The sequence below is a fragment of the Lynx canadensis genome, chromosome C2 (genome assembly GCF_007474595.2).
Source record: "Lynx canadensis isolate LIC74 chromosome C2, mLynCan4.pri.v2, whole genome shotgun sequence".
Classification (NCBI taxonomy): Eukaryota; Metazoa; Chordata; class Mammalia; order Carnivora; family Felidae; genus Lynx; species Lynx canadensis.
The window spans coordinates 151,712,588-151,739,349 of NC_044311.2; the positions used below are offsets into that span (position 1 = coordinate 151,712,588).

At 47.2% G+C, this 26,762-nt stretch overlaps 1 protein-coding gene across 12 annotated transcripts in view; it reads left to right on the forward strand.

Moving 5' to 3' along the window:
• The window catches only part of KCNJ15 (potassium inwardly rectifying channel subfamily J member 15), a 77,184-nt gene extending 50,422 nt beyond the window's left edge, over positions 1-26,762 (forward strand). For 4 of the 12 annotated variants that reach the window (XM_032594787.1, XM_030330107.1, XM_030330103.1 and 1 more), the window contains 2 exons: positions 20,218-20,318; positions 22,893-26,762. In XM_032594787.1, coding sequence (XP_032450678.1) covers positions 22,913-24,040 — 1,128 coding nt within the window. In that variant the 5' untranslated portion in view covers positions 20,218-20,318; positions 22,893-22,912 and the 3' untranslated portion in view covers positions 24,041-26,762. Of the gene's footprint in view, positions 1-249; positions 1,183-8,213; positions 9,410-11,785; positions 12,665-17,334; positions 17,903-18,728; positions 19,935-20,217; positions 20,319-22,405; positions 22,686-22,892 lie in introns of those variants that run through there. The other 8 variants (XM_030330100.1, XM_030330097.1, XM_030330098.1 and 5 more) reach the window with 8 other exon arrangements.

The window sequence follows — 26,762 nt, forward strand, 5'->3', positions numbered from 1 at the left end:
TCCCCCCGATGAGAGATTCTGATTCAGCTGATGTGTGGAGAAGCCAAGGGATTAAGACATTTAAAAACTTCTCCATATGTTTCTTATATGCAGCCACAGTTGGAATTATTGATATAACCTATGGTCCAATCAAATGAACCTACTCAAGAAAGTATTTTGCCACCACATCATCCTTTTTTTTTTTTTTTTTTTTGCCTGGGAAGTTCCCCTCACAGACAATTCCCTTTCTCCTATTTCCTCTTCCTACAGAAAATGCACAAAGACTTCTGTGATTCTTCCAGTTGGAAAGAATCGATCCTTTCTTGGACGTTTTCCCTATGTTTCTATATAGTACGTTCGTTCACGTCAGCTGGGAAGACACTGTTACATCAGGACAATACAGAGCATTAGAATAAGACACAGTCCTTGTATTTATGCAGCTTGCAGACTTGTGGGATGGGAGAAACACATGAACCAATAAACATCATAAGTTGTATTATAGGAGTTTTACATGTCCCTAAGAGTTAGCCGGAAAGGATCCTACTCTGCCTGGTGTTATAACAATTCATGTATATGTCATCTCCTCTATTAGATGGTAAAACTTGAGGACCAGGACCAGGCATAAGACCGTATTTTTCTTATAATGGTGTAAAATACTTGCTGAATAAGTGAGTGAGTGAGTGAGTGAGTGAGTGAGTGAATGATATATTGGTGATTAGGAGACACTGAGGAATACTCACAGCTTCTAGGAAATAATGACCCAGAGCGAGGGGTTGTCCCACTGGAGTTTGAAGGCCATGGCACCATTTTTAATCCTAGGCTATGTGTGGTGTTAGTTTTCCTCAATCATTCATTGCATATTTTACGAAATGGTAATAGAAATAGCATTAGAAACTAGGTCCCATTTCTCACGACTGAGAAGGCGGTGATGGGCTGCTCAAAATAAGGCTTAGCCCCTTTGATTTTAGTAAGTAAATCCTGGGAATCAAATGCGATGGTTTGATGGATGGAGGGAAGGACTGGAGGGCGAGGGGAGAGATTGGAAGAAACGCCTACCCGCCGTGTGGATTCATGAGCCTTCCCTCCTTTCCTTCTGACCTTAACCATGATCTTCCAGTGAAATCCTTGGGATTTTGAAAGATGTTGTCGAGAAAGCTGCGAAAAAGGCCACAAGTGAATAAAAACAAATAGGATTCTGCCACAGTTTCCAGGCTGATTTTGTGTATGTGTGTGTACGGGGAGCGGGGTAAACAAGGAAGGAAACAAAGCACATGCGAACGTAATTAGACTTCTTTAGTGGAAAGCTCCGATGCTTCAAGCAACTACAGGTATGATTAATCATTCCCGAAAAAAGCAAGCCATCCTTGGGGAGAAGAGCCGTATCTGAACATCTGTGTATGTACTCTTTGAGGACATCAGTGAATCACCAAGTAAGGGTCATCAACGGAGGAAGCTCCCAGCTTCCGGGAGCGTCTGAGTCAGGACAGACCAAAGGAAGCATTCCTTAACCCGGTGAACTGTAGCACAGTGGAAACTCACTTCTCGCAGAGATAGGACAATACGTGACTGTAAGTCCCTTCAAAGAAAGAATTTAGAAAGCTTCACATGTAATGATAAGTATGTTGAAACCATTCATATGTTTTAGGCCATGTCTTTGACCTTCATTCATCCTTTAATTTATGGATTGGTTATTAATCTATTGACTCATTTAGAGTCCTGAGGGTGAGTCATCAAAAGTTTTTTTTTTGGAGCACCTACTATATGCCAGGGACTGTGTTTCTGTGGCTACAGAGATGAACATGGCCCAATCCCTGCTCTCAGAGAACTCACCTTCCAGAAGGGGAGACAGATACATTCAGAGAAAGTCATGATACTGAAGTGAGTGTACTATACTATAGCGGTAAAGGAGAGGCAGGTCTTAAACGAACCTGCGGTGGGAGGAGTTAGCAGGGGAATCACGGGGTTTCGGCTGGGGGATCTGTGCTCACATGGGCCTTTCAGGCAGTGGACACACTGGGAGCAAAGGCAGGTAGAAAGATGTGGGGCAGCACGCGGTGTGCGGAGAAGTGCATTTCGCCATCACTGAAGCGTGGACGATGGAGTGAACGTCCAGAGATGTGCCCAAAATGGCAGCCAGGGGGTCTCACCTAGAAAACTCGGACATTGGGTAAAAAGTTTAGACTTTATATCACGTAAGACATGAAAACCAGGTTGAGGGCTGACTCAGGGGACGGACATAAACACGTCATCATTTTTGGAAGGGAGAGTGGCTCTAAAGGGGAGTCAGAGTAAAGAGAGGCCGAAAGGAGGTCAGGGACAGTGAGCAGGGTAGAGCCTTGAAAGGGCAGAGAAGCAGGGGATGGAAACAAGACTTAGCTGCAGGCAGAACCGAAGACGATGTGTTGTAATTGTAAAGGAAGTGGGGAGAGAGAGGCGGACGGGCATCAGGCTTGGGTGGCGGCGGAGTCACTCATAGAAAGAAAGAAGAGAGGCATCGCAGCAGCTTCCGGCAGGTGCAGGGAAGCACCATGACCCTGCAGGGAACACTGGCTTCATAGGCATGGTCCCCCCTGAGTCTTTCGGCAGTGAGAGGACCGAGGCAAAGTACTCTCCCTCCGCTTCGCTCATCAATACACCAATATATGGGAGCATTCATTTTGAGACCCATGGCTGCTTTCCTCGGCACCGGAAGACTCCAAAATGCCTCTGCTTCCGTTCATTCACCCATTCATTCATTCATTCATAAACATTAAGGGCCTGTCGGAACCTCGATGTTGGCACACGCAACATAAGGTATGAGAGCTTATGTTCCAACAGGAGGCAACGGAGGGTGGTGCACGAGCTAGAATTTGAGTCAGACCAGGATCTAAACATCGTCACCACTACTGGCCAGTTGTGTGGCCTCAGGCGAACTGTCTGACTCATCCAAGCCCCTTATTTTCACCAGAGTTTTGCCAGAGTGACTCTGAAGTTTGGAGTTCAGGAACACGAGCTGTCAACACAGTTCTGGCCACGCGTATGCTCTCGGCTAATGGCTGTTGTTAATCTGATCATTGTTACTGCAATTAGATATTCAGAAGTCCACCAACAGTTCCACCACACTGAGATAAATATTCCGAGAGACAGAAGCACAGGGACAAGGGGGCAGGTAGGGAAAGCGCCTAACCTGTGAGAACAAGGGAAGCACATCCCTAGAATGAGCAAGGTCTCAAAGGTAGACAGGAGGAAGTGGGTGAAGAAGGGGAGAGAGCTTTCTAGTAGATGGCCTGGCATGTTTGAAGGTATCGAATCAGTCAACAGAGGACCAACCCATTTGGGCAACCGTGAGTCATTCGGCATGGCTTGCACAGGCCGCGGAAAAGCTGGCACCAAGGCAGGGGTAGGAGGGGCGGCTCCTAAAGGACTCACACGCCGTGGTCATAAGGTCAAGGGATCAGGCCTTGGTTTGTAGATAACCGGGGCCGCTGAGCTGGGCGCCGGAGGAGAGATTTCAGGAGATCGGCAAGGCTGCACCGTGGGGAATGCCTCACACGGATGGCCACTGGGGACAGGCACCCGGTTATGAGCCTCCTGGGGTCACCGAAGAAAGAAAGTATGTGCCTCTAAGCCAAGGCAGTGGGGCTGAGAAGGGGAGGGGCAGCTTCAAGGGGATATTGATGTAAACCAGGGTTCCTCGAGGCTGTGTGATGCAAGACATTCTTCTCAGCTGAACCTTTTGTCCTCACCATCCGAAGACAGTAATTTGGCCTTTCTTGTTCCATGAGGTTTATTTACCTACGATCAAACAGAAACAAGAGATGGCATGCAGGAAAGACAAAAGGCCATTGCCCAACGTTTGCAGCTAGGGTCTGGCTCCCAATTCCACCCTCTGAAACCGGGATCTCTTGACTGAAACCAGGGCTGAAGACAGATCCAAGATAGAACATTAAGAATTGGCCAACCAGATGTCATTTGGGGGCCAACTCATGTCAAACGGCCAATGGAATGGCCCTTTAGGGCTTCTCCTTCGTCCACGCCACTGTCCTCGCTAATCCTGAACACGTGATCTCAGGCACTGAGTCTGAATCCTGTGGGTTGCATTGTGTTTGTGTGGGACGTGGGCCTAGATTCGGAGGAAGCACTGTTCCAATTCAATCACACAGTCACTTTTCCGCAGGGAATGGAAATACTTGGATACCAGCCCCGCAGCCGAGAAGACACAGATATTTGAAAATTCACGCGAACGTGAATGGCCGGGTAGACTCTGTGAATTAAGAGAATCGTTGTGTCAATATCGTGTGCGTCTGTGCACGTGTGTTTTCACTCACAAATCTTCACTGAGCGCTACAGATGTGGGTGGGTTCTTTTTCTCCTCTTCCTTTGGACAAAGAACGTTTGCAACCCACTGACTTTCAACACCAGCCTCCCATCAGGGTGAGGGTGCACGGAGGTAGCCGTTCCTAGTCAGAAACTTCCGACTGAGCTTTCTGAGCTTTCCGACGGGAGCCTGGATGATCAGGAGTGGTCAAAACGTTGGTTTCTAGCTCTGCTTCTCGTAAAGGAGAACCAACACTGGAAAAGAATTATTAAACACGGGACTGACGTGTGATGCTGCGCGGTGATTTATAAGCAGGGTTTAAAAAAAAAAGGAAGTCAGCTAGCGACCTTGAACTTTCTCCCAGAGGTAAAGCTTTCTTCTCCGTAGAGTTCTGCGAGCGAAATCAGCTGGTGACGGCCACCATGGGAGAGAAAAGGGTCACCGAAACCGTTTCAGATTGCTCTGTGTTCTGTGTTGTGTAGTTCCGATGAGGAACTCGGGTTGCAAAATGCTGATTGCAAACCAAAGCTAGTGGCCGGCCTCGTCACCGGGAGCCTGGTGGAAATGCACGTTCTCAGACCTCAGCACACAGCTTCTGAATCAGAATCTGCATTTTAACAGGATCCCCAGGACATCTGTCTGCACATGAAGGTTTCATAAGCACTCGTCCACAGCATCGGATTCTGGGTGCCTGAGGGGCTCAGTCTTGAGGTTATGAGCGTCCAACTTCGGTTTAGCTCATGATCTCCTGCTTTCTGAGTTCAAGCCCCGCATCGGGCTCTTTTCTGTCAGCACAGAACCCACTTTGGGTCCTCTGTCTCCCTCTCTCTCTGTCTCTCTGTGTCTCTCTCTCAAGAATAAATAAACAGGAAAAAATAATAATAGAGCACTGGATTCAAAAATGTACAGTCCCCCACCCCCACTGCATACACACACACACACACACACACACACATACACGAACACTTTGGACTTACAGGCACAACACATACGCTTTTGTACATATATGTACTAATATATTATGCACATTTTTTAAAATGCACAACATATAAACAAACGTTGAAAACAATAAAGTACAAACTCAGTTTGAATACTTCAATTCTGTCCTTGCTCTTGGATTCCTGAGGCGCAAAACGTCAGAGACCCCTGCTCTGAGAACTCAAACAGAGAGCTAGCACTCAAAGGTGTCTTAAACCTTCAACCTCTGATGGCCAGTGTGCAGAACAGGAAACACATAGAAAGAAATTGGTTAGGCTCAACTGAATATATTTATGCCCTCATGTTTGTCAATTTTATCAGCGTGAGAAACCTAAGACCCATTTTCTCTTTAAGGCAGGATCTTGTAGGCTATTCTTTGAGCTATGACTCAAGTCTAAATCTTCACTGGTAGTTCAGTGATTCAAGGTCACTGGCATATTTGTACCCTCTTCTCTCTGACATGCCAGGCCTTGGACTGGCCTCCCCTCTGACCCAGAACATCAGACGACATATCTTTAAATGAGCTTCAGCAGATACTAAGTCTGGACAGCCGGGAGTTCACTTCCATGATATCTTCGGGCACCCCACTCTTCCTCCAACTTTACGTCCCTGCCATGCGGCAGTCCTTGTGTTGGCCTTGGGGTTAAAAGTTAAATGAAACACCCACGGAGTGCCTAGGTGGCTCAGTCGGTTGAGCGTCCGATCTCGGCTCAGATCACGATCTCACGGTTCTTGAGTTCGAGCCCCGCGTCGGGCTCTGTGCTGATGGCTCACAGCCCGGAGCCTGATTCTGATTCTGTGTCTCCCTCTCTCTCTGCCCCTTCCCCACTCATGCTCTGTCTCTCTGTCTCTCTGTCTCGCTCTCAAAATATAAATAAACAACAAATAAAAAAAAAAGTTAAATGCAACACCCCCTCGCCGAGCCTGGTTTAAGGAGAAAGAGGGGTCCCAAACACAACAGTACAGCCACACGTAAGTGTTACTGTGAGGTGTGAACGACTTACAAAAGGCAGCAGAAAGGAATAAGGGGAACTCTCCCTGGAAGCTGAAGGAGGTGGCGTTCGAGCTGGGCTTTGAGGGATGAATAGGAGTTTGCCAGACATAGGGCACAGGAAAGGAATTCAGGGTAAAGGGACCCGCCCGAACAAAGGCGTGGGGCAGGAAACCTGTTGGGTGGAATGCAAACTCTTCCCAGTCGATTAAATGAGGCCCGAAGCTGATGTGAAATAATAGGCCTGGACACTTGCTGAACACTGGGTCCTCGGGTGGTACAGTCTAAACGTCTCTGAAAGTAAATTATTTCGTATGGTTTGGCCACCACAGCATGTGGAAAGTTTCTCGGTAGGGCACGGTGAGCACTTCTCATTTACAGTAAAACCTGGAATGTTTGGGAATGGTCTGTACTAGGGAAATTGAATTTTCAGATTCACTCCATAAAATGGAAAGTCTGGTTGACAAACGCTCCTAATGTTGTTCTCCTTTGAAGAGATAACTGCTATTAACACGTTAGATGCATTTCCATTTTAATCTTACCTAGCGAGGGAGACACGGAGCAAACACACTGCATGTCCAGCTTTATCAGCTTCCTGTTTTCAACGGGACACGTTTAGTGTTTTGCCATGGTTTTCAAAGACTGCACACTGTTTTAGCCTATACATATTTTACACACGTAAAATCGTTTCTTTCTTTTTGGTGATGCGGCTCGATCTGAATGTTTCAATATTGTGACTAATGCAGAAGACATTCTTGGACCTAATCCCAATTCGCACTTCATATTAATTCTTAGACATAAAGTCACTGGGTCAAAGAGTAGAAATAAAGAGTTTAAAAAACAAATTTAATGTTTATTTATTTTGGAAGGAGTGAGAGACAGAGCACGAGCAGGGGAGGGGCAGAGAGTGAGGGAGACACAGAATCCGAAGCGGGCTCCAGGCTCTGAGCCACCAGCACAGAGCCCGACGAGGGGCTCGAACGCACAAGCCGTGAGGTCATGACCTGAGCCAAAGTCGGAGGCTTAACCGAGCCACCCAGGCGCCCCTAAATAAAGATTTTAAACTTTGGGTGTAACTTTGTCAGTTTCCACCAGAAAAAGCCACGGCGAGTGACCTGTCTGAAGCTGTCTATGAAGCCATTCATCTCTGCATGGGCGACAAGATGGGCTGTTGACGTGTCTCTAAAAATCTGTGACGACTTTTCTTGGACCAGTGGCTTCTAGGTCTCATTTGCCAATGCCTCCAACTCTGCCAGTCCCCAGGGCTGCCCAAGGCTCAGACGGGGACTGCTTCTCCCACACTCCGTGTCCGGGAGAATCTCATCCACTTACACGTTTCAAATTCCATTTGCAGGATGAAACATTAAAGGCATCCCTCCTGCCCAGCCCTCTCTTGTGAACATCAGCCCAGACCCCAGGTCTCACCTCTGCTGAGGTCTGTCCTGCCCATACCCCGGAGCGCTCCCCCAGACCTCACCCCTGCAGGGGCTGGGTCACCAGGGGTGAGCTCTGCACACATATACCATCCAAGTGTTTGAACGGCACTGGTGTCTGAGAATCTATGAATGATCTTTAAATTCCGGTGGAAGATCCAGCCTCCTCTGAATATGTTCATTTTAACACCACCCCCCCCCCAGCCCATCCCCCTTATCTTCATGCCCGGAGGTCAGGAGTCATTTTGGAGACCTCACCTGCTCCCTGCCCCCCACCTGTTACAAGTGCCTATTGACCCTGTCTGGAAGAGGTAACTCAGAGCCCCCCGCTCCTCTCAGTCGGCTGACGCTGTCCTTGTCCACGCACCGGTATTTATAGCTTGGATTACCGAAAGCACCAGCTCTCCAGCCTTCCAGCATCTATGCTAGCCTCTTCCAACCGATTCTGCATGTTGCGGCAAACACGGTGACTTTGAAAGCCGGAGTGCTCCTCTCTTCCTTGACTGAAACCCTGAGATGCTTCTCGTTCCCCTAGGATGAAGGCGATGTCCTCAAGGAGCCCCCAAGCCCTGCGAGGTGTGGCTCGGCCCCGAGCTCCTGCCTGACTCTGCTCCACTCCCCTACTCCCTGGAAGGTGCAAGCTCCGTGCCACCCGGGGCCTTTACAGACACCGTGTGTCCCTCTGGCCAGAACGCTCCTCTCACTCCAGGCCCGCCTACCTACCTGCCGAGGGCTCCTCAGTCTTTATGTCTCCACCTTAACGCCAGGGAAGCCTTCCCGGGACCCCAGACTAGGATGTATGACACAGCCCGGGTTCGATTCTCCCATCCGTTCCTGAATTTCTCCCTAAGGCTTCCCACAAATACCTTTAAACCTTCCTCTCCTGGTTTATCTAATCCCTCCCTTCCCTGCTCTACCATCAACTGCCTGAAAGCAAGAACCGTGCTGGTCTCGGATTCCCTGCTGGATCTCCGGCACCCGGTGCCGAGCCTAGCACATAACAGGTGCTCGGTGATCTCTTGGCGTTCAGATGAAGGAACGAGTAATGAAATCCCTTCAGACTTTCCACCTTTAAAATGTTTTTGAAGTGTATGTCTCTAAAGGTTGCTGTTTGCGGGGGTGGGGGGGGAGCAATGGTTTTTTATTCATTGACAAGAACTTGCTATAATCAAAGTAAGAACCCTCCGCTGTCGTCTGTGTGAACCAGAATTTCCTTTTGGTACGTCCTATTCCGTACATTTTGTTTATTGCAAGCACCTAATGATAATAGCTCTTATATAATAATTAGTGTGAGCAGGCAGCACGCTATGGTGCTTTATGTACTACAACCTCACACGGCCCCATCATGTGTAAGAATTTTCAGTGTCACCATTCCGCACATGAGAAACTGAGCCCAGAGGGGTTAAGTAAGCTGTCGAAAGTCACACAGCTACTATTAACGGAAGCAGGACCCTGTACTCTTAACCTTTATGCTGTTTATGAAGAAAGGCTTTTTTTTTTTTTTTTTTTTTTTAAGCCCAGAGGAGGTAATGTTCAACCTGGCTTTTAAAGAACAGGTGGAAATTAACCCGAGAAGGGGAGAATGAGAACCTTCAGGAAGGAGTGGCAGGCGGGAGACAGGAGCCCCGAGGGCACTGAACTCGGGGGAAGAGGCCACGATGCACCCAGGCCACATCCTGAAGGGAAGAAAGGTGAAGTGAGAGCAGAGCTGGAGTCTTTAGTTTTGCAAAGGTGAGCAAGACTTATCCTGGCAGCCGAAGGGAGGAATTATAAAGAGGAGTGTTGTCAGAACAGCCACTCTGTGGATGAGTAAGCTTTCTTTCTTCCTGGCAAGGGTGATGATGAAATCATGGTAACATAAAGTTGCATGTGCCCGAATAGTAGATTTACTGTAAAAATCCAGCTTCACAATTCTGGGAAATGCAATGTGTCAGGCTCTGAAGACAGGGGCTCCTGTGTGTTTCTGAGCTGTCATTTCCCCCTTTGTTTCCTCGTCAGAAGATACCGTAGGGTGGCTTCCTAGTAAGGGGTGAGGGGGGTGTCTCCCCACGGGGACCGTCACACGAATCGTTCCGGTCGCTGCCAACCCCGCGCCGTGCGGTGATGTCCCGCCGGATAAGGAATGGACTGTGCTTCTGGTTGTTCGGTATCCCAGCTACTCTTCTAGAAGAGGCAAATCCCGTTACAGGGGACAGGGGCGTCCCTGGGGAAATCAGTCGGGGAGGATTTAATACATTGGCTTGATTTCTGCGACAGGACCAGCACGTGGGGCCTCATGCACAGCAGGGTTTAAACCCAGGTCCATGGAGTCTGGGGAGGCTAGGGGTAGAGTGTCCATGGCCTAGACTGGGGCGGGGGAGGGACGGTTCACCCTCAATCACCTGTAAGCAAAATGTATACTTTTTTTGCAACCCTTCTACCCCCAACTGGGATTCGGTCACAGGGGGAATCGTAGGATTTCCGCTTTACGTACAGTTGTTTCCAAGATCCGAAACGCCATTTCTGCTCACTGCACTTTCAAAACATTAGCGCTTATTAATTAATGCTTGAAAAAGAAGCCCAATTTTGTTTTTGTAAATGCTTTAATGAGTGCCTTTTACTGTCACCGGTGTCATTTGTAATCATATTTCTTTTTTTTCTTAATGTTTATTTATTTCTTTTTTGAGAGTGAGAGAGGGAACAAGCTTGGGAGGGGCGGAGAAAGAGAGAAAGAGAGAGAGAATCCCAAGCAGGCTCTGTGCTGTCAGAGTCAAGCCCGACATGAGGCTCAGGTTGATGAAATGTGAGATCATGACCTGAGCCGAAAGCAAGAGTCAGGCGTTTAACTGACCGAGCCACCCAGGCGCCCCCGTAATCATATTTCTTTCATTTTCATCTGCGTAAACCCATTCTGAGAAGGCAGTTTGACCACCAGGATCCTAACGCGGAAGTGGTTAAGGACCCCCGAGCTAAAAGATGAAAACAGACCGGCTAGCTAGACTTTCTGATACTTTCTGGTGAACCAGGCATGAAATGACCCCACTCTCTGCCATCCTACAATGGTCACATTAGTCAACAGGGTTCCCAGGACTGGCTGCGCTTCTAAGAATGTCGTCTGCGCAGTAAACTTGTCTTTACATTTTTTGACCTTCTGAGCTACCCGCGAGCATACATTTGTTCTTCCCTAGAGACGCCAGATTCAGAAAATAAAAATATAGGTCTCTTGGGGCGCCTGGGTGGCTCAGTCGGTTGAGTATCTGCCTTCAGCTCTGATCTTGATCTCACGGTCTGTGAGTTCGAGCCCCGTGTCAGGCTCTGTGCTGGCGGCTCGGAGCCGGGAGCCTGCTTCGGATTCTGGGTCTTTCTCTCTCTGCCCCTCCCCGGCTCGTGCTCTGTCTCTCTCTCTCTCTCAAAAATAAACGTTAACTTAAAAAAAAAAAATATGTCTCCTTTGTACTATATCTATATAGTACATATTTATGGATTTCAGATAAACAACAAATAATTTTAGTGTAAGTATATGTCAAATATTGCATGGGACATAGTTATAGTCGAAAATCATTGGTGGTCTGCCTGAAATTCATTTTTGACCGGGAATCTCCTATCCTACCTGGCAACCCCTAAAATCACCAAAATTGGGCTGCTGGTCCTCGAGCTAATTAACTATAGATGGTTAGAAAGTGTCTTCTTATACTGTTTGCTGATGGAGATCAGTTAACTGCCAGGGGTCTCAGGCTTCGACTGGATGGAAAGGGATTTTGAAGTTGGAGATTTTCTTGTTATCACTCAGTCACCATAAGCTGCTATGTTTTCAACTTTGCAACAGGCAGACAGCTCAGAAATACGACCATTCCTTCAAGTCATTTGACCACAATCCAAGAATTTGGGTATAAACTGTGTTCCCCTGAGAGCCTGTGATATCCAGTTTCTCTATCAGAGAAACGTGGTCAAAGTTTAAGCCGACAGTGAGACTGAATTTCAAAATCTTTTGACACTGATCCCATCGTTAAGTAACTAGGTTCCAAATCAAGCAAAAGCCCTAATTTCCTTTGTCTGGGACGAGATTCCAATTATGATGATGGTGTGCGTGGAAAACAACAAGGAGAAGAATTCCACTCTTGTGTCCAGGTGAATCACCCCCCGGGCCATTAATCATCAATTGATAGAGACCAACAATTCCAAATTTATTCTAAACAGAAGAAAAAGTAGTCAGCGTGCAGCCGGAAAAACAAGGCAGCCTGAAATCGGTATGTAGATTTACAACGTGAGACGCTTTTTTATATCTCTATGCCTTCATTATAGTAAAAATATTACATGTGTGAGGCGAGGAAAATGGGAGGGGTTAAAGGTGGTGGATCCAGAGTCTGAGGGAGTGAGAGACTCGTTAAGGGGCAAACCAACGTGAAATTTTGCAAACTATGTAATGACGCATTGTAACAACAACGAGGTGCTCTGCGAACAGTGCTGAGATGAAGGTTACGGAAAACGAACCGGCCTGGCTGGCTTCCCATTTTTTTTTTCCTTCCACTTTTAATGCTCCAGCCATGCTCAGCTTGAGTTTTATTAAACAGAATACGCCAGATAAAAGATTTGTTTCTCTACGAGTACTGTCTGCAAAAGCAGACGCGTTCATTCTAATGTGTTCCAGGTTACGGTCAGACAAACCCAAACGCTCTGCATTCTATTCTCTTTGGCTAAAATCTGAAGGGGACCCTGTTGAGCCGCCTTCTCTGTGTTATGTTTGAGCTCATCCAGACAAGAATAGTGAGAATCCCCGAGTTAAAGAAACCTCTTCCCCGAAGAGAAAACCGGGGGCAGTGCGTTAGGGAGGCTAACGCAGTACAATTCGTCTTGGTTGGTTGTTTTTTTTTTCCCCCCAGACATAAATTTTCCTGTTTTACCAGTCATTCCACAACAATGCACATCCAAGCCATGCTGTGATTAGAGGGGAGCGTATGCCTATTACCCAAGTTCTTCACATGTCGGAGCACGGAGAGACGAACGGTGGTAAACCAAAGGAAATTTCCATTTGCTTTTTAGCTGCTGCACTCTCTTACTCTATAGGAAAGTTAGCTGTTATTAAGTAATAACGTTCAGCTAAGTTGGTCACTTGTAACAACAGACAGATGTATAATGTTTTATTTAGGTTAGCCAGCTCTTTCACAAATAAAGGGCTGGAAATTAAACTGTCTTTGCAAAAATATTCTGCAAATGATACCTCTGCCTTATTCCAGTGCTCAGATTCTTTGCCATGGAAAATGGAAAATGAGTCTCCTGTTGAACCCTGTGTCTGTTTAAACTTGTTTTTGCCGAGCAGAGAAAGGTTGATGTTCTATGGAATGAAAAAAATTAAAAAAAGAATCTGCATTGAGGGGTAAAGTGTATAACTATGCAAACCACATTTAGAGATGGAAAAGGATTTTTTTTTAGTACTTATGGAATTTGAAACAATAATAATGGAATGGAAACATAGGGAAAAGGCTAAGTATTTGACCACAGCGGCAAATTGGATCATTAGACACTCACATGCAATGCAAAATGCAGGATTTGTCTTTGAAGGAGTACTTGTTGCTTTTCCAATGGATAATAGGGCACAAGAAAGACCTCGTCAACCCACCAAGCCATTGCTGACAAGCTCTGGCCATATGATCCTTTGGGAAGTTGGATTCTTCTTAAGACCCAGGTTTTGGGGGCAGCGCCTGAGAGATTGGGATTCAGCAGCTGAAGTGTGAAACTTAATTGACATTTCATTTATTTTTTATTTTTTTATTAAATATAATTTATTGTCAGATTGGTTTCCATACAACACCCAGTGCTCATCCCAATAGGTGCCCTCCTCAATGCCCATCACCCACTTTCCCCTCCCCCCCACCCCCAACAACCCTTAGTTTGTTCTCAGGATTGAAGTCTCTTAAGGTTTGCTTCCCTCCCTCTCTGTTTATAACTTTTTTCCCCCCTCTTCCCTTCCCCCATGGTTCTGTTAAGTTTCTCAGGATCCACATAAGAGTGAAAACATATGGTATCTGTTTTTCCCGGCCTGACTGATTTCACTTAGCATAACACCCTCCGGTTCCATCCCGCGTTGCTACAAATGGCCGGATTTCATTCTTTCTCGTTGCCAAGTAGTATTCCATTGTGTATATGAACCACAATTCCTTTATCCATTCGTCGCTTAATTGATATTTCAAATGAACTTCCAAGTGATACTGATGCTGCAGCTTTTGGGGGGGGGGTGCGGATTCACCCTCTTCTACGGTACCGGTCTTCAGTGTCCATTGAGGTGAACAGCGCATCGCAAGAGATCTCATGGCAACGCAGACACCTGCCTGTAAGATGGATGGACAGGCACAAAGCCTTGCTTGCTTCCATCCTGTTTTCCCCCAGATACGAAGTGTAGGGTTTAAACTGAGTCCGCACTCCTCGGACTGTGCTAGAAATGCCGGGCATAGCTCAGCAGGACTTCTCAGACCCTGTAATACACAAACATGAGGGGTCCGTCTCCAGTGGGTAGAGATTGTGAGCTGTTTGGCTGTTTGGTAGGCAAAACTTCCCCCTCGTTATCTGAGCACAAATCCCTTTATTTGTGGCACGCCTGCACCACACGCTTGGGGGAAGGCTTAACAAAAGACTGCTAAGAACTTTCAGCTCCGACTCTTTCAACCATAGAGTCTAGGTTCCCTCCTTAGGCCCACGACATTCTTGGCCCACGAACAGAATGACACCCACCATTCGGGGAAGAGACTTTGGGGAAACTTTCAATCAGTTGCTTTCCTTTTCCCCCAGATTCTCATTCCCACCCCTCCCCCAAGACAATGTACCTGAACTTCCGTCCCCTGGGACCCTTCTCCCGGTGATTGAAAACTCCACTGGGCAGCTACCATAATTGCATATTTAACCCCACTAACTTTCTCTTCGTTCTTACACCAAAGGGCCCATTCCTTTGTTTGAAAGCAACGAACGTTTGAGACAACCCAATTTATGTGCTTGGGAATTTCCTACATATTTTATGCCATTCATTAGGCTGTGCATAGTGTAGGTCACGCTCTCAAAGCGTAGTCTCAAGAGGAGTGGGGCCAGCATCACCTGGCAACTTATTAGAAATGCAGATTCTCAGGTTCCACTCTAGACCCGCTGAATCAGGAGCTTGGGGTGGGACGCAGCCATGTTTCCAGACCTCTGGGTGATCTGAGGCCCTCGGGAGCTAGAGACGTCATGGCGTAGAGACGAGAGGCTTGGAGCACAGGCTCAAGCAAACCACGTGCTGTATCCCAGTTTCCTAACCTGGAACCCTCAGATAATAGCAGTCCCTCTTTCAGAATCAATGACAGAGTTCAAATTAATATGTGACACCTCTATACGGCCTGACAGGGTATCAGCAATAAATCAACCATAGCTATGTATTCTGTAATGGATGCTCACATGTAGTGAGCAGAAACTTCCATTATGCTCCATGAATGTTCATCATGAGTAGAGATGCTCTTTGTGAGTTGAATTTGATGACCGAGGGCCACAGTGGCCACGTGAGAACATAGCTCTGGAGACAGGTCTAGTTTGCCAACGAGGTCCGCCATGAATGAACTCTGTGAACACGTGTCAATTACTTCAACTAAGCTTCGTTTCCTCCTTTAGAAAATCAAGAAAATACTTTCTTCATGAGGGAAAGGGAAGGATTGGATACGATACTGTCTGTCATTGCTTTGGAAGGTTCCTGGTTCCTTTTAAGTAGTCCCTTTCCCAAATGAAAGCTGTCTGTAATGATAACGTGTGTCTCTCATCACAGATTATTCAAAGCCTCATGAGGCTTTGAAGAACAAAGAGGCGGCCACAAAATGAGCAGCGGGCAAAAGTTTATTAGAATGTAAGATCAGAAAGGAGAATAGTAGGAAAGCTCTCTTTACAGAGAGGCGACATTCGAAAGTGTGTGAGGGCTAGAGGCCAGGGTCCTTGTTTTGTAAGGTTCTGGTCAGCCCTCCCCCCGTTCTTCCCCCTGGTTCCTTCTCAGATTCTTCCCTCATTGGCCTGATAGCTCTAGGTGCTGGGGTGTCCGTTCCTGATTGGCTCTCATTGTACGAGGGGTGGTCTGTGGCCATACTTAGGTCTTTGGTCAAATTCCTGAGGGAAACCTGAGGGGGAGTAGGTGGGGTCTGTTCCATTCTTAAGAGGAACCTTACTCCTGAGGGGGCTTGCTGTGGTCAGACACTCCCAGCATTGTTCCAAAACAGGTGTTTTTCCCCGGGGACCTCGGGTCCTAGTCTTTCCCTCTCGGCCTACTGAATCCCGTCTCCTCCTGTCATACTAAGACACAAAAACTTACACTAGCTGTGTCCCTGTGGTCAGGCTTTCACTAGACTTTGCTTCAGTAACAATCAGTTCCAAGAATCCCGTGGCTTAGGCTACAAGAGATTTTTTTCTCACCCTTGTTGCAAGTTAGCCTTGGCTCAGCTGTAGCTGTAGCTCAGCCACTGGTGTCTCCCTTCTCCGATTCTCCAGAAGAAGGAGCAGTCCCATCCGAGACCCACCAGAGACCCTGCCAGGAATCCGTTGGCTGCCTCTGTTCGGGCAGGAGTTACTGAGGCTCACACTCCATTGGCTAGTGCAGTCACATGACCGCATCTGACACAAAAGGATGGAAACGGAGTCTCCATTTCCTACTCCCAGGGACAGACCCAGGGAAAGATTCGTTCTCGACGGACCCAGCCGAAAGGGACAGCACATAACTGGAAGCCACAATCAGCTACAACAACCAGTAGTCAACCACAGCTTTGTCGGTTAGGATCCAAGTTCTTATCCTCAAAATATAGATCGAGACAGAGGAAACTCGGTGCAAATTTCCCATAGTCTCAACCGCCACTGCCCTTCAGATCCTTCAGATTCTTATGGAGGAGAAAGACCAATCGTTCTTCCTAATCGTGCTCAGTTCTCAAGGGCCTGAGGGGAAAAATGGGCTTGCAGAATGAAGAGTCATTTCCCCGGCAGATAAGAACCAAAGAGCCACCCGTTGGGATCTGCTGGGAGTCAACTTTGTCCACCTTCTTCTTTCTCGGTAGACATGTCCATTGCTGAGACCACCTGGGAAAAGCCATGTGTGTCCTCAGCTGACATGGATGGAGTTGAGAACGGCGAGTCCTAGGCTGCTTTGGAGAGCGGGGAGGAATATGGCATGAGGCCAAAGCCAAAGGTCCCAGCACATGAATTTGAGTGGCCACAGTCACAGGATCCAAAGAGAGGATAGCCAAGCCTCACTGATTTTATTTTCAATTATTTTTAAACCTTTTGAGTTCAGTGAACCCCAAGCACATTCTTGTCGAGCATGTCTTTTTCTACTTACTAGTTAAAACCGTGGTTCCTTAAAGTGAAATTTAATCCAGGTATTTTGGATTCATAGTGAGGAGACAGATCATCCAAGAAATGTTTTGTTGGAAATATTTGATATCCAAGAAAGCTTTCAAAGCAACTTTTCCTATAAACAGGAACCTGTTTTGATAGAACTTAAGGTCAGATCCCCTTAAATCGCGGTTTTCGTCTGGAAATCCGAAGTTATGGTTTGATTTGGGGCCCATTCCCCTTGAAGGTATGCGACATCCCTTGAGTTGTGGTTGAGGGATCCCTGCTGCCTCCCTGTTTTGTTATCAGCTGCTTTTCTGTGGCTGAAAATCAGCTCTTTTTCTGCCCACCAGGGAATACAGAATGAAGTATCAGGACGGACAAATTGAAAACTCTCAAAGTTGGACTCAACGGAGTGCTAAGTTTTTAGAAGGAATCAGCGGTGGGCTACGTAGGAGGGGGAAAATCATTCCTTCATGCTTTAAAAAATCAGTACTTATCACCGGCCCACGAGGTGGATGGCACTCATCTACGAGCACGGTGGAGACTGGACATCTCTGGAAACTAACAACCTGATGTTCTCCGCGCCTGTGTGCAAGTGTTATTTTAGAACGTTCAGGGAGAGTGAGGGGATAAGGGTCTTCATCAAGGAGGGAAAAGCCCATCGCTCTCATTCCACCCGCATATCGCAGTGTGGTCGCTTTCAACTGTGCGCTCCTGGAACACCAGCGTCACCTGGGAGATTGTTGGATGCGCACATGCTCGGGCTCCATCCCAAAGCTACTGAAACCGGAAACTCTGACCCCTCCAGGTGATTCTGACGCAGCTAAAGCTGGAGCACTTTCGTCAAGGTGGCAGAGAGGGCAGGCACGGGAGCTTCACAGGGGCACTACTGCCTCATGTCAGCTGTTGGGAACTTGGGTGAGTCGCTCAACCTCTTTGTGCCTCAGTTTCCTCCTCGTGGGACTAATGACGGCACCTGCCTCGTGGGCTTGGTGTGACGGTTAAGTACACGCGTGGAAAACACTGAGAACGATGGCTGGCACGTGGCTCCGTACTGTTATCTATGTTGATGATGATGTCTGTAATTTATCTGCAACTTTATTTTATTATTGCCCTTGTTATTATTCATCTGGATCTTTCCCACGTTGGGCCACTTCTAACTCTATTCGGACTCTCTTCGTGCTTATTACATGCATACCTATTTCTCCTACTTGGTGGGTGGCTTTCTGGTCATTTATAGACTGACTTCTCTCTGATAGGACAGAGTGTTCCAGCTAACTGTGGCTGATTTCTTTGATCACCCATTCTTTTTTTTTTTTTTTAATTTTTTTTTCAACGTTTATTTTTTTGGGGGGACAGAGAGAGACAGAGCATGAACAGGGAAGGGGCAGAGAGAGAGGGAGACACAGAATCCGAAACAGGCTCCGGGCTCTGAGCCGTCAGCCCAGACCCGACGCGGGGCTCGAACCCACAGACCGCGAGATCATGACCTGAGCCAAAGTCAGGCTTAACCGACCGAGCCACCCAGGCGCCCCTGATCACCCATTCTTATAAGACCCGCTTTCTCTGCTGGCACTTTCTCCTCTCTGAGGAGGTGATGGGAACTCCCTCTAGTTTTCTCCATTCTCACTGTTTCGTCCTCAAGGCTGGAAGTGTAGTTCGTCATATCACTAAATACCTTTTTCAATGTGCCCGCTGGCTAGTTCTGTCTCAAAAAATATGTTTTTCTTTCCTTTATCTCCAGAACACAAACGCTACACACCATAAGCAATAAATGACTTCATTCCATGTGTGCGTTATTGGCTTGAAGTAGAGAGGGATGTTGACCTCTCCGTTCAGTAGTTTCAAGGACTACACTTTAGTAAAGATATCACCCTGCTAAGATTGCGTTCCCAGCCCACATGTCGGAACAAGATAACGAAAACCGGAGAAATATACACAATTTCCAGAGACTAAAGAAGACTCTAATGGTTTGTATGGAATATTGCCTGTTTGTGGGATGAGAAGAGGGGACGTTAGGGGAGCATATCTTGTATCACTCTTTCCATCCTTAGCTTTTGGAAACCGCTGTTGTTTCTTAACGCGTCAGAAGTGAAGCCAGGTAGATTGCAGAACCACTAGGGGAAAAATACCTAAGGCCGTGACATAAAATTATGTGGAATGAGTGTGTGTCTGGACCCCGAAGTCAGTTTCGAGGACGACGTCTGCTGCAGAATACAATGCTGTCAGTTGGGCGCCCATGATGAAACGCGAATGGTGAAGCATACGGGTCAGATGGATGGGTGCAAAGGAGGAGACGCAGGATCTTCACAGATGACGGTTACGGGTGACAATAGGGGCAGTGATGCAGAGAGCGTAGTGAGAATCGAGTGTGCAAGGGGCCGTACGGGTCGGTAACCGGGGCCACTGACGTGAGGACAGGGTACGTCTGGTAACTGTTCACAGTACCCGGCGGCCCAGAGAGGAAGTGGGAGGCATACGGGCACCCCTGCGTGTGAGACGGACAGAAAGGTGGGGAGGTCTGCAGACAGCTACCTTCGGAAGAAGCAATCCAGAAGAGAAGGATGCAAAAGAGCCTTTCGAAGTGCGAACAGGTTACGTTACACTTTGGAGGTTGAAGGGGCACGTGTGGTGTATGGACAAGGGCTCCGGTCTAGTTTTTAAAGGCTTTGGACTTTGTTCTTTCTCCGCCGTGAGCCAGCTGTGTGATGAAGACCAGTCGCTCTGACCTCCCGGGTCGGTCTCCTCGTTTGAAAAATGTGTGTCAGACGCTTTGGGTTTGACAATCTTTTCAGCTCTGATGTTCTGTGACTCAACAGTAATAATGCATTTCCACAGGCGGTAAAAATATTCTAGACTCTTCCCTTCCAGTGCTCGGTGTTTACTTCCTCTGCACTTCCCCTTCCTGCCTCCCTGTTTGCTGGTCAGTTGAGAGTGGGCCTCAATGGGGGTGAGTTAACCCACTCTTTCCAGGGTGTTTTACTATTGAGCTCCCTCCACAGGGTGGGAATTCTGTAGGAAGGGCTGTGGTTGGGCCTTCGGTTTAATTCTTAAACCACTCCTTCGGCCTTTGGTCTACTCTGGGCACCTTGCCAGAATACCAGGGATTGGAAGGTGAACGCTAGGGCCCTAGCCCTGGGGCGGTGGGGGGGGGGGTATGGTTAAGGGTCAGTCTCACCGGGTCAGTCTCTTTGTAAACACCTGTGAACGCCACGCGTCCCTCTCTCTTTCAGGCAGAAGCAGCATCCCCTGGTAGCCAGGTGGGCGAAGGGGAGCGAGCACCTTCCACCTGCCTCGAAGAAGACGCCTTCTGACCTGCTGAGGGAGTGACCAGGTAGTAAACAGTCTGGGGGCACGGGGTGTTGAGAGGGAGGGAAAACGCGTTTACCCCGTGAGTGCGGCCCCCCCCAGCTGCTCTTTCCCACAGAGAGGTGCTGAACCCAAGACCCCCCCCTCCCCCAGAGGCCGTCGGTCGCGTTCCCCCTTTTAAGACCACCGATCTCGGATAGCTCTTGGTGTCGTCACCTCCAACACTAGATGGGCGGCAATGCAACAGAAGAGAGCTTTCCGCAGAAAGAGGGAAAAGATCCAGCTCATCCCAAGCCTGGCCCGTTGCCCCTTTTAAGGAGAGGTTAAAACAGAAGCTTCATGGCACTGCCTTCACGTACACAGGGCCAACTTCTCCAGAATCTGGCAGACAGCTGAGCTTGAGCTTGGAGCGCCGCTCATGCCCGCAGGACACTCGGGTGTCACTCACTCTTGAAAACTTAAGCCTCTATTTTTATTCCAGTGGATGGAATGGCATGCACTTTCCCCTGGCAGTCTCTCTCTCTCTCTCTCTCTCTCTCTCTCTCTCTCTCCCTTTTGAAAGCGCACGGGGTGCATGTGTCTACTTGCACATAAGCTGCGTTTGTCTTACTGGTGCTCGTGTTTTGAGCGTGGCTATGCCTTCCGGCATGGCAGCATGGCGTTTTGTTTCCAAACTTTCGTTGGGGCCACTTTCCTCTTAGTTGACTGAGAAATGCCGCTGAGGGGCTGATAAAGCCGAAGCTCATCCTGTGTTTTCCTTCTAAATCGATCTCCACATACGAGGAAGAGGCTGCAGCAAGAACAAGACATTCTGAATAGCTTAGGGCCCTTCTCTGCAGTGAAAATGAAAAGTAGCTTTCCTTCCCAAGGGGGGGGGGGAGGAAAAAAAAAGCATTTCGAGGGCCGCTCTGGAAGTGACACGCTCTTCATGAAACAGGAAAATTAAAAAGTGCAACCACTTACTGAATGCCCAACAAGTGTTAGCTGCTAATGGATGGTTTCACTTTCCTTGAAGGGGTTTGCCCAGGAGATTGCTTCCAAAACTTCTATGGAGACAGTGCTGCTCTAACAGCAAAGATTCCTGCATGAATCACAGACCACTGTATTCAGTTCCTTTTTAGACAGGGGGAGGGTTCCTTTATCCTCCAAATACCGGTGAGGTGGGAAAAACCCGTGCCGACCAGGTGGTGTTCTCCCGTACTCCCTCACATCTTTTTCAAGGAAGGTAGGGGTGATTTATTCCCGTCACCAGGCAGGTAGTACAAGATGCCGTGTGGCCTCACACCCAGCCTGTTCCTGTCTGTTGATGCAGAGGGGAGCGTTCCCTGGGACTTAGCGCGGGAGCCTGACGTGTCTTCTAGGTGGGACTGTTCTGCCACGGCGTCGGATGCCTGTCCTTGCTTACTTGTTGTTTAATTTTTGAAAAGAGGTTCCTATGATGGTTCTAGTTGGTTCTAAAGGAGGAATGCAGAAATTTGGGGCCATACCTAAATGTCATATCTAACGTGGGATTTTACAGCATTTTCCCAAGAATAACCAGCGTATCGACCGAGCTATTAAGAAAGTGTAATTATTCATTATGTGGTGGGTGTTGGTTGTTTGATAACTTAATGCTTTCCCATGTAATCAAGAAGTAGGAGAGGTGGCTCAGTCGGTTGAGCGTCTGACTTCAGCTCAGGTCACGATCTCGCGGTCCGTGAGTTCGAGCCCCGCGTCGGGCTCTGGGCTGATGGCCCAGAGCCTGGAGCCTGCTTCCGATTCTGTGTCTCCCTCTCTCTCTGCCCCTCCCCCGTTCATGCTCTGTCTCTCTCTGTCCCAAAAATAAATAAACGTTAAAAAAAATAAACGTTAAAAAAAAGAAAAAAGAAATAGGAGAGGTGATAGATTATAGATTATTCACTGGGTGGGGGTGGGGGTGGGGGTAGTGAATTTCTGTTGCAGAGAATGCCGCACGAAAGGGTAAGTTTTTAAAAAGTTTATTGATATTACCCAAGTTTTAAAAATATGGAGTAATATTCTCCACTGCTGCATCAACACTGTCTTATAGATGGTATGTTTTAGTTATATCAGTACTGACCCTCTGCTCAGTCAACTTATTTTTAAATTTTCCAGAATCGGAAATCTGTGGTAGCTGAGTATACACAAACATTCGTCATACTCTGTGGGGTAGACACATGTGTGTGTCATTTCACAACGAGAAGCTCAGCGTCGTTTTTGAGGGTGAGGCTTCGTTTTGGCAAACTTTCTGGTCATTATCTCATTTAACCATCACACAAACTCTGAGGAGTAGGTTGTGTTCCCATTTTACAGATTAGGGAGCTGAGATCCAGAGAGACTGCATAGCGTGTCCCAGGTCACACAGCAAATAAATTGGAGTCAGCATTTAGCCCAGGTTTGCTTATCTCCAGATTCCATGCCCCTCACTCCACCCTACTGCCTTCCTCCAGAACTAGCAGACTAGTCTTGCCTTCCAAATTCTCCTTTCTTATATACGTCCGTATATATTCCTACATATTTCACCTGATTATCCTGTGTCTGTTTTCTGGGTGTCCTACCACCCGTGACAGTAATGGAACATCTTTCTTCGTCATCTCCTTAGGTGGTCCCAAGAGCCTGACAATGGACGCCGTTCACCTCAGCGTGTCCAGTGCTCCCCTTGTGAGGCAGCCTTCAGGAGGTGGACTCAAGACCAACAGGCCCCGAGTCATGTCCAAGAGTGGGCACAGCAATGTGCGAATTGACAAAGTGGATGGCATATACTTACTGTACCTTCAAGACTTGTGGACCACCGTCATCGACATGAAGTGGAGATACAAGCTCACCCTGTTTGCCGCCACGTTCGTGATGACGTGGTTCCTTTTTGGAGTGATCTACTACGCCATCGCGTTCATTCATGGGGACTTAGAGCCGAGCGAGGACGTTTCGAATCACACCCCCTGCATCATGAAGGTGGACTCTCTCACTGGGGCGTTTCTCTTTTCCCTGGAATCCCAGACGACCATTGGCTACGGAGTCCGTTCCATCACGGAGGAATGCCCTCATGCCATTTTCCTGTTGGTCGCTCAGCTGGTCATCACAACCTTGATTGAGATCTTCATCACAGGCACCTTTCTGGCCAAGATTGCCAGACCCAAAAAGCGGGCGGAGACCATCAAGTTCAGCCACTGCGCGGTCATCACCAAGCAGAACGGGAAGCTGTGTTTGGTGATCCAGGTGGCCAACATGAGGAAGAGCCTCCTGATCCAATGCCAGCTCTCTGGCAAGCTCCTGCAGACCCATGTCACCAAGGAGGGGGAGCGGATCCTGCTCAACCAAGCCACCGTCAAATTCCACGTGGACTCCTCTTCGGAGAGCCCCTTCCTCATTTTGCCCATGACATTCTACCACGTGCTGGATGAGACGAGCCCCCTGAGAGACCTCACGCCCCAAAACCTGAAGGAAAAGGAGTTTGAGCTCGTCGTCCTCCTCAATGCCACCGTGGAATCCACCAGCGCGGTCTGCCAGAGCCGCACGTCTTATATCCCAGAGGAGATCTACTGGGGCTTTGAATTTGTGCCTGTAGTTTCTCTCTCCAAGAACGGAAAGTACGTGGCTGATTTCAGTCAGTTCGAACAGATCCGAAAGAGCCCAGATTGCACCTTTTACTGTGCGGATTCTGAGAAGCAGAAACTTGAGGAGAAGTACAGGCAGGAGGAGCAGAGGGAAAGGGAGCTGAGAACTCTTTTGTTACAACAGAGCAACGTCTGATGTCAGTGAACGCCCCGGGTTGAACCCTGGGAGCCCTTTCTGTGTCCGAGCTCCCTTAGAATGCAGAGGTCACCGTGAAAACGTGAAGGTGTGGATTCACCCTAAAAAGCTGCACACACATACAAAATCACCCCCCGTCCCTTCGTCCCTTGGATCTAGTGCCTAAGCAATCATCGCCACGTTTGAGGAGTTCCTTTTCCAATGCTTTGTCTGCAGCGAACTCTCAAAATTCGTATTTCCTAAAATGGGGCTACATTTTCACAAACTTGGTGTAGGGCAATTGAAATAATGTCCTGCCGGGTGGACAGATAGTTAGCAATGCTGGTATTGAAAGGAAGTGCATTTCTATACAGGATATCAGCCATCATATAAGGTATTTATTCAAAACAATTATCAAAGACGTTATGGCCGAGAGTTGAAATGTGGTTCGGTATTCCTTTATACCATTGCTTTAAAGCACCCTCTTCTTTTCAAGGAGAGAAAATGCTATATATACAATGGAAGCTACTGATAATACATAAAAAGGGGCAAGGGACTCTGTGCTCACAAAAATCATAGTTCCGTTTTTGCCTTTCTTCGTTGGATTGAATTGTAGGAGTGAAATTGATCAAACCAGGGGTAAACAGTTGAGAAAACATACACAAATGGACTTGATGCTATTAATTTTTGGTCGGAATGTACTGCTATTTTCTATTCAACACCAGCAACATCAGCACCATCTGGGAGCTTATTAGCAATATAGGCTCTCAGGCCCCATCCGGACTTAGAGAATCAGAGGCTGTCCCTTAACAAGACCTCCAAGTGATTTGTATACAAACGGAAGTCTGAAAAATGTCCACTCTGAAAGTTTTCAAGGGAACTTTCTGAAGCCACGGGACCCCATGGGTCCCAAACCCATTTGGCCCCCGGACCCGTCCTTCTTTCTTCAGCTTGTTATCATGGGCCAATATTTTTGTCAGCCCTCTCCTTCCTCATCTGCAAAGGAAGTGCCATTGATATTCCAAGATTGAAAAAGTTACTTGAGAGGAACGGCTGTCATGCTAAAGCACATGCTTGTTGACTCTATTTAGCACAAAAGAAAATGAAGCCACATTACAATCAGAAACTTGCTCAGATGTTGAAGTCCACAGGGTTGGATGGGGCCATGAAGAACACAAGGGGTGAGGATAATGAATTCGTATACAGATGACTCCTTGGGGCATGAACTTTGGTAATCTTATAATGTGTAAAGAATGCCCCCAGCATTTAAATAAATCTCATGCAACTGCGTCTTACAGGGGTAACATTTTGCTCTTGGCAGAATCTAGGGGCCAGGAACCACATTTCTTTGGGGCAAAGAATATACGTGGGGCCGGGACTAGCTAAATGTGCCACAGGTGAATTCTCATTTCATTCAAACTGGGGTCAGTTTGTGTATTCACTCAAGAAGAATGTGACTGTAAGCGGGGAGGCACTGTGTAGACATACACATGAGCCCACATATATGTACACACATGGACGCACGCACGCACGCACACACATCCTGGCTTTTCAAGCATAATTGTGGAAACGATCAATGAAAGATGTTTGTATCATTGCAAACATGTTGAGAGCCAGTCCTCAACAAATATGCTCATAGATGTTTTATTCTATAAAGATGGGGACACTGGGGCTTAGAAGAAAAAGGGAAAGCAATCTGGATTCGGGTTACCGGGGAAATGATGACACGGATTACAGCAAATCCGGCCCTATCTTCAGGCTACCACATTTTCAAATGTCCTTCCACGTAAGAGAAGATGTGGCTCACACATCTGACTGGGGGCTGAACACTTAATGCAGATGTAAGAATAACGGGGGTAAAGTTAGTGATAGAGGGGGTTTAAAGAACAATCTCAATGTACAAGAGGCTTTTCTTTTATTATTCAGGAATTGTTTTTTCTCTTTCTGTTGATAATTTAATGGCAGATTGTTTTAGATCTTTATTCTCTTAATGAAATTGCATATACAGACATTAGCCCTTTTAGTTATTTTATGGTTTTTTTTAATTGTATATTGTGGTGTAATCGACAGGAAAATAATGCCACGGGCATGTTTACAGGTTTTCTATTGCACTATTAAATTCTCTTCATGGTATTTACATCAGTGCTAATTTAAATGTGATTAAGGTGAAGAATCCTGCATACTTGCGTAGTATTTGGTATATTGATGGAGCATGAGATGGAGAAATCTTTTGTATGTCCATTGAGCTTATCTATTTCAGCCAAATCTGGAAGACTTGGTCATCTGATCTTTGGCACTACCCGAAGCAGCATCCCCAAAGCCAATACTGGTTCAAGTCGATAAATCATATAGTAATACGATATTTTGTAAATAGTTCTATACTTATATCTGGTTGAAACTTAGCATTTTCCAAGCACACTTACTTATTATTACTTGGTGCACAGCACTCTGGTGTTAACAAACTAACCAAAGATGTAGGTGGCAAACTTATTTGATTATATCTGGACGGTCTTTTGACTGAAACAGATTCATGCTCAACACCCAACTGAGAAGAAATCGAGCTAATGCAACGTTTTTGACCCAAAAAGCCTTCTGCGTTTTGGAACATTTCCAATGCATCAGGCCTTCTCGGTGAGACCATTCCAAACTGTCACGTTCCCTTTGAAAAATCACAAAGCCAATAGCGGCAAATCAGTGTAATCTGATTTATTTCGGTAAGAAAATATATTGTACTTGCTTGGTA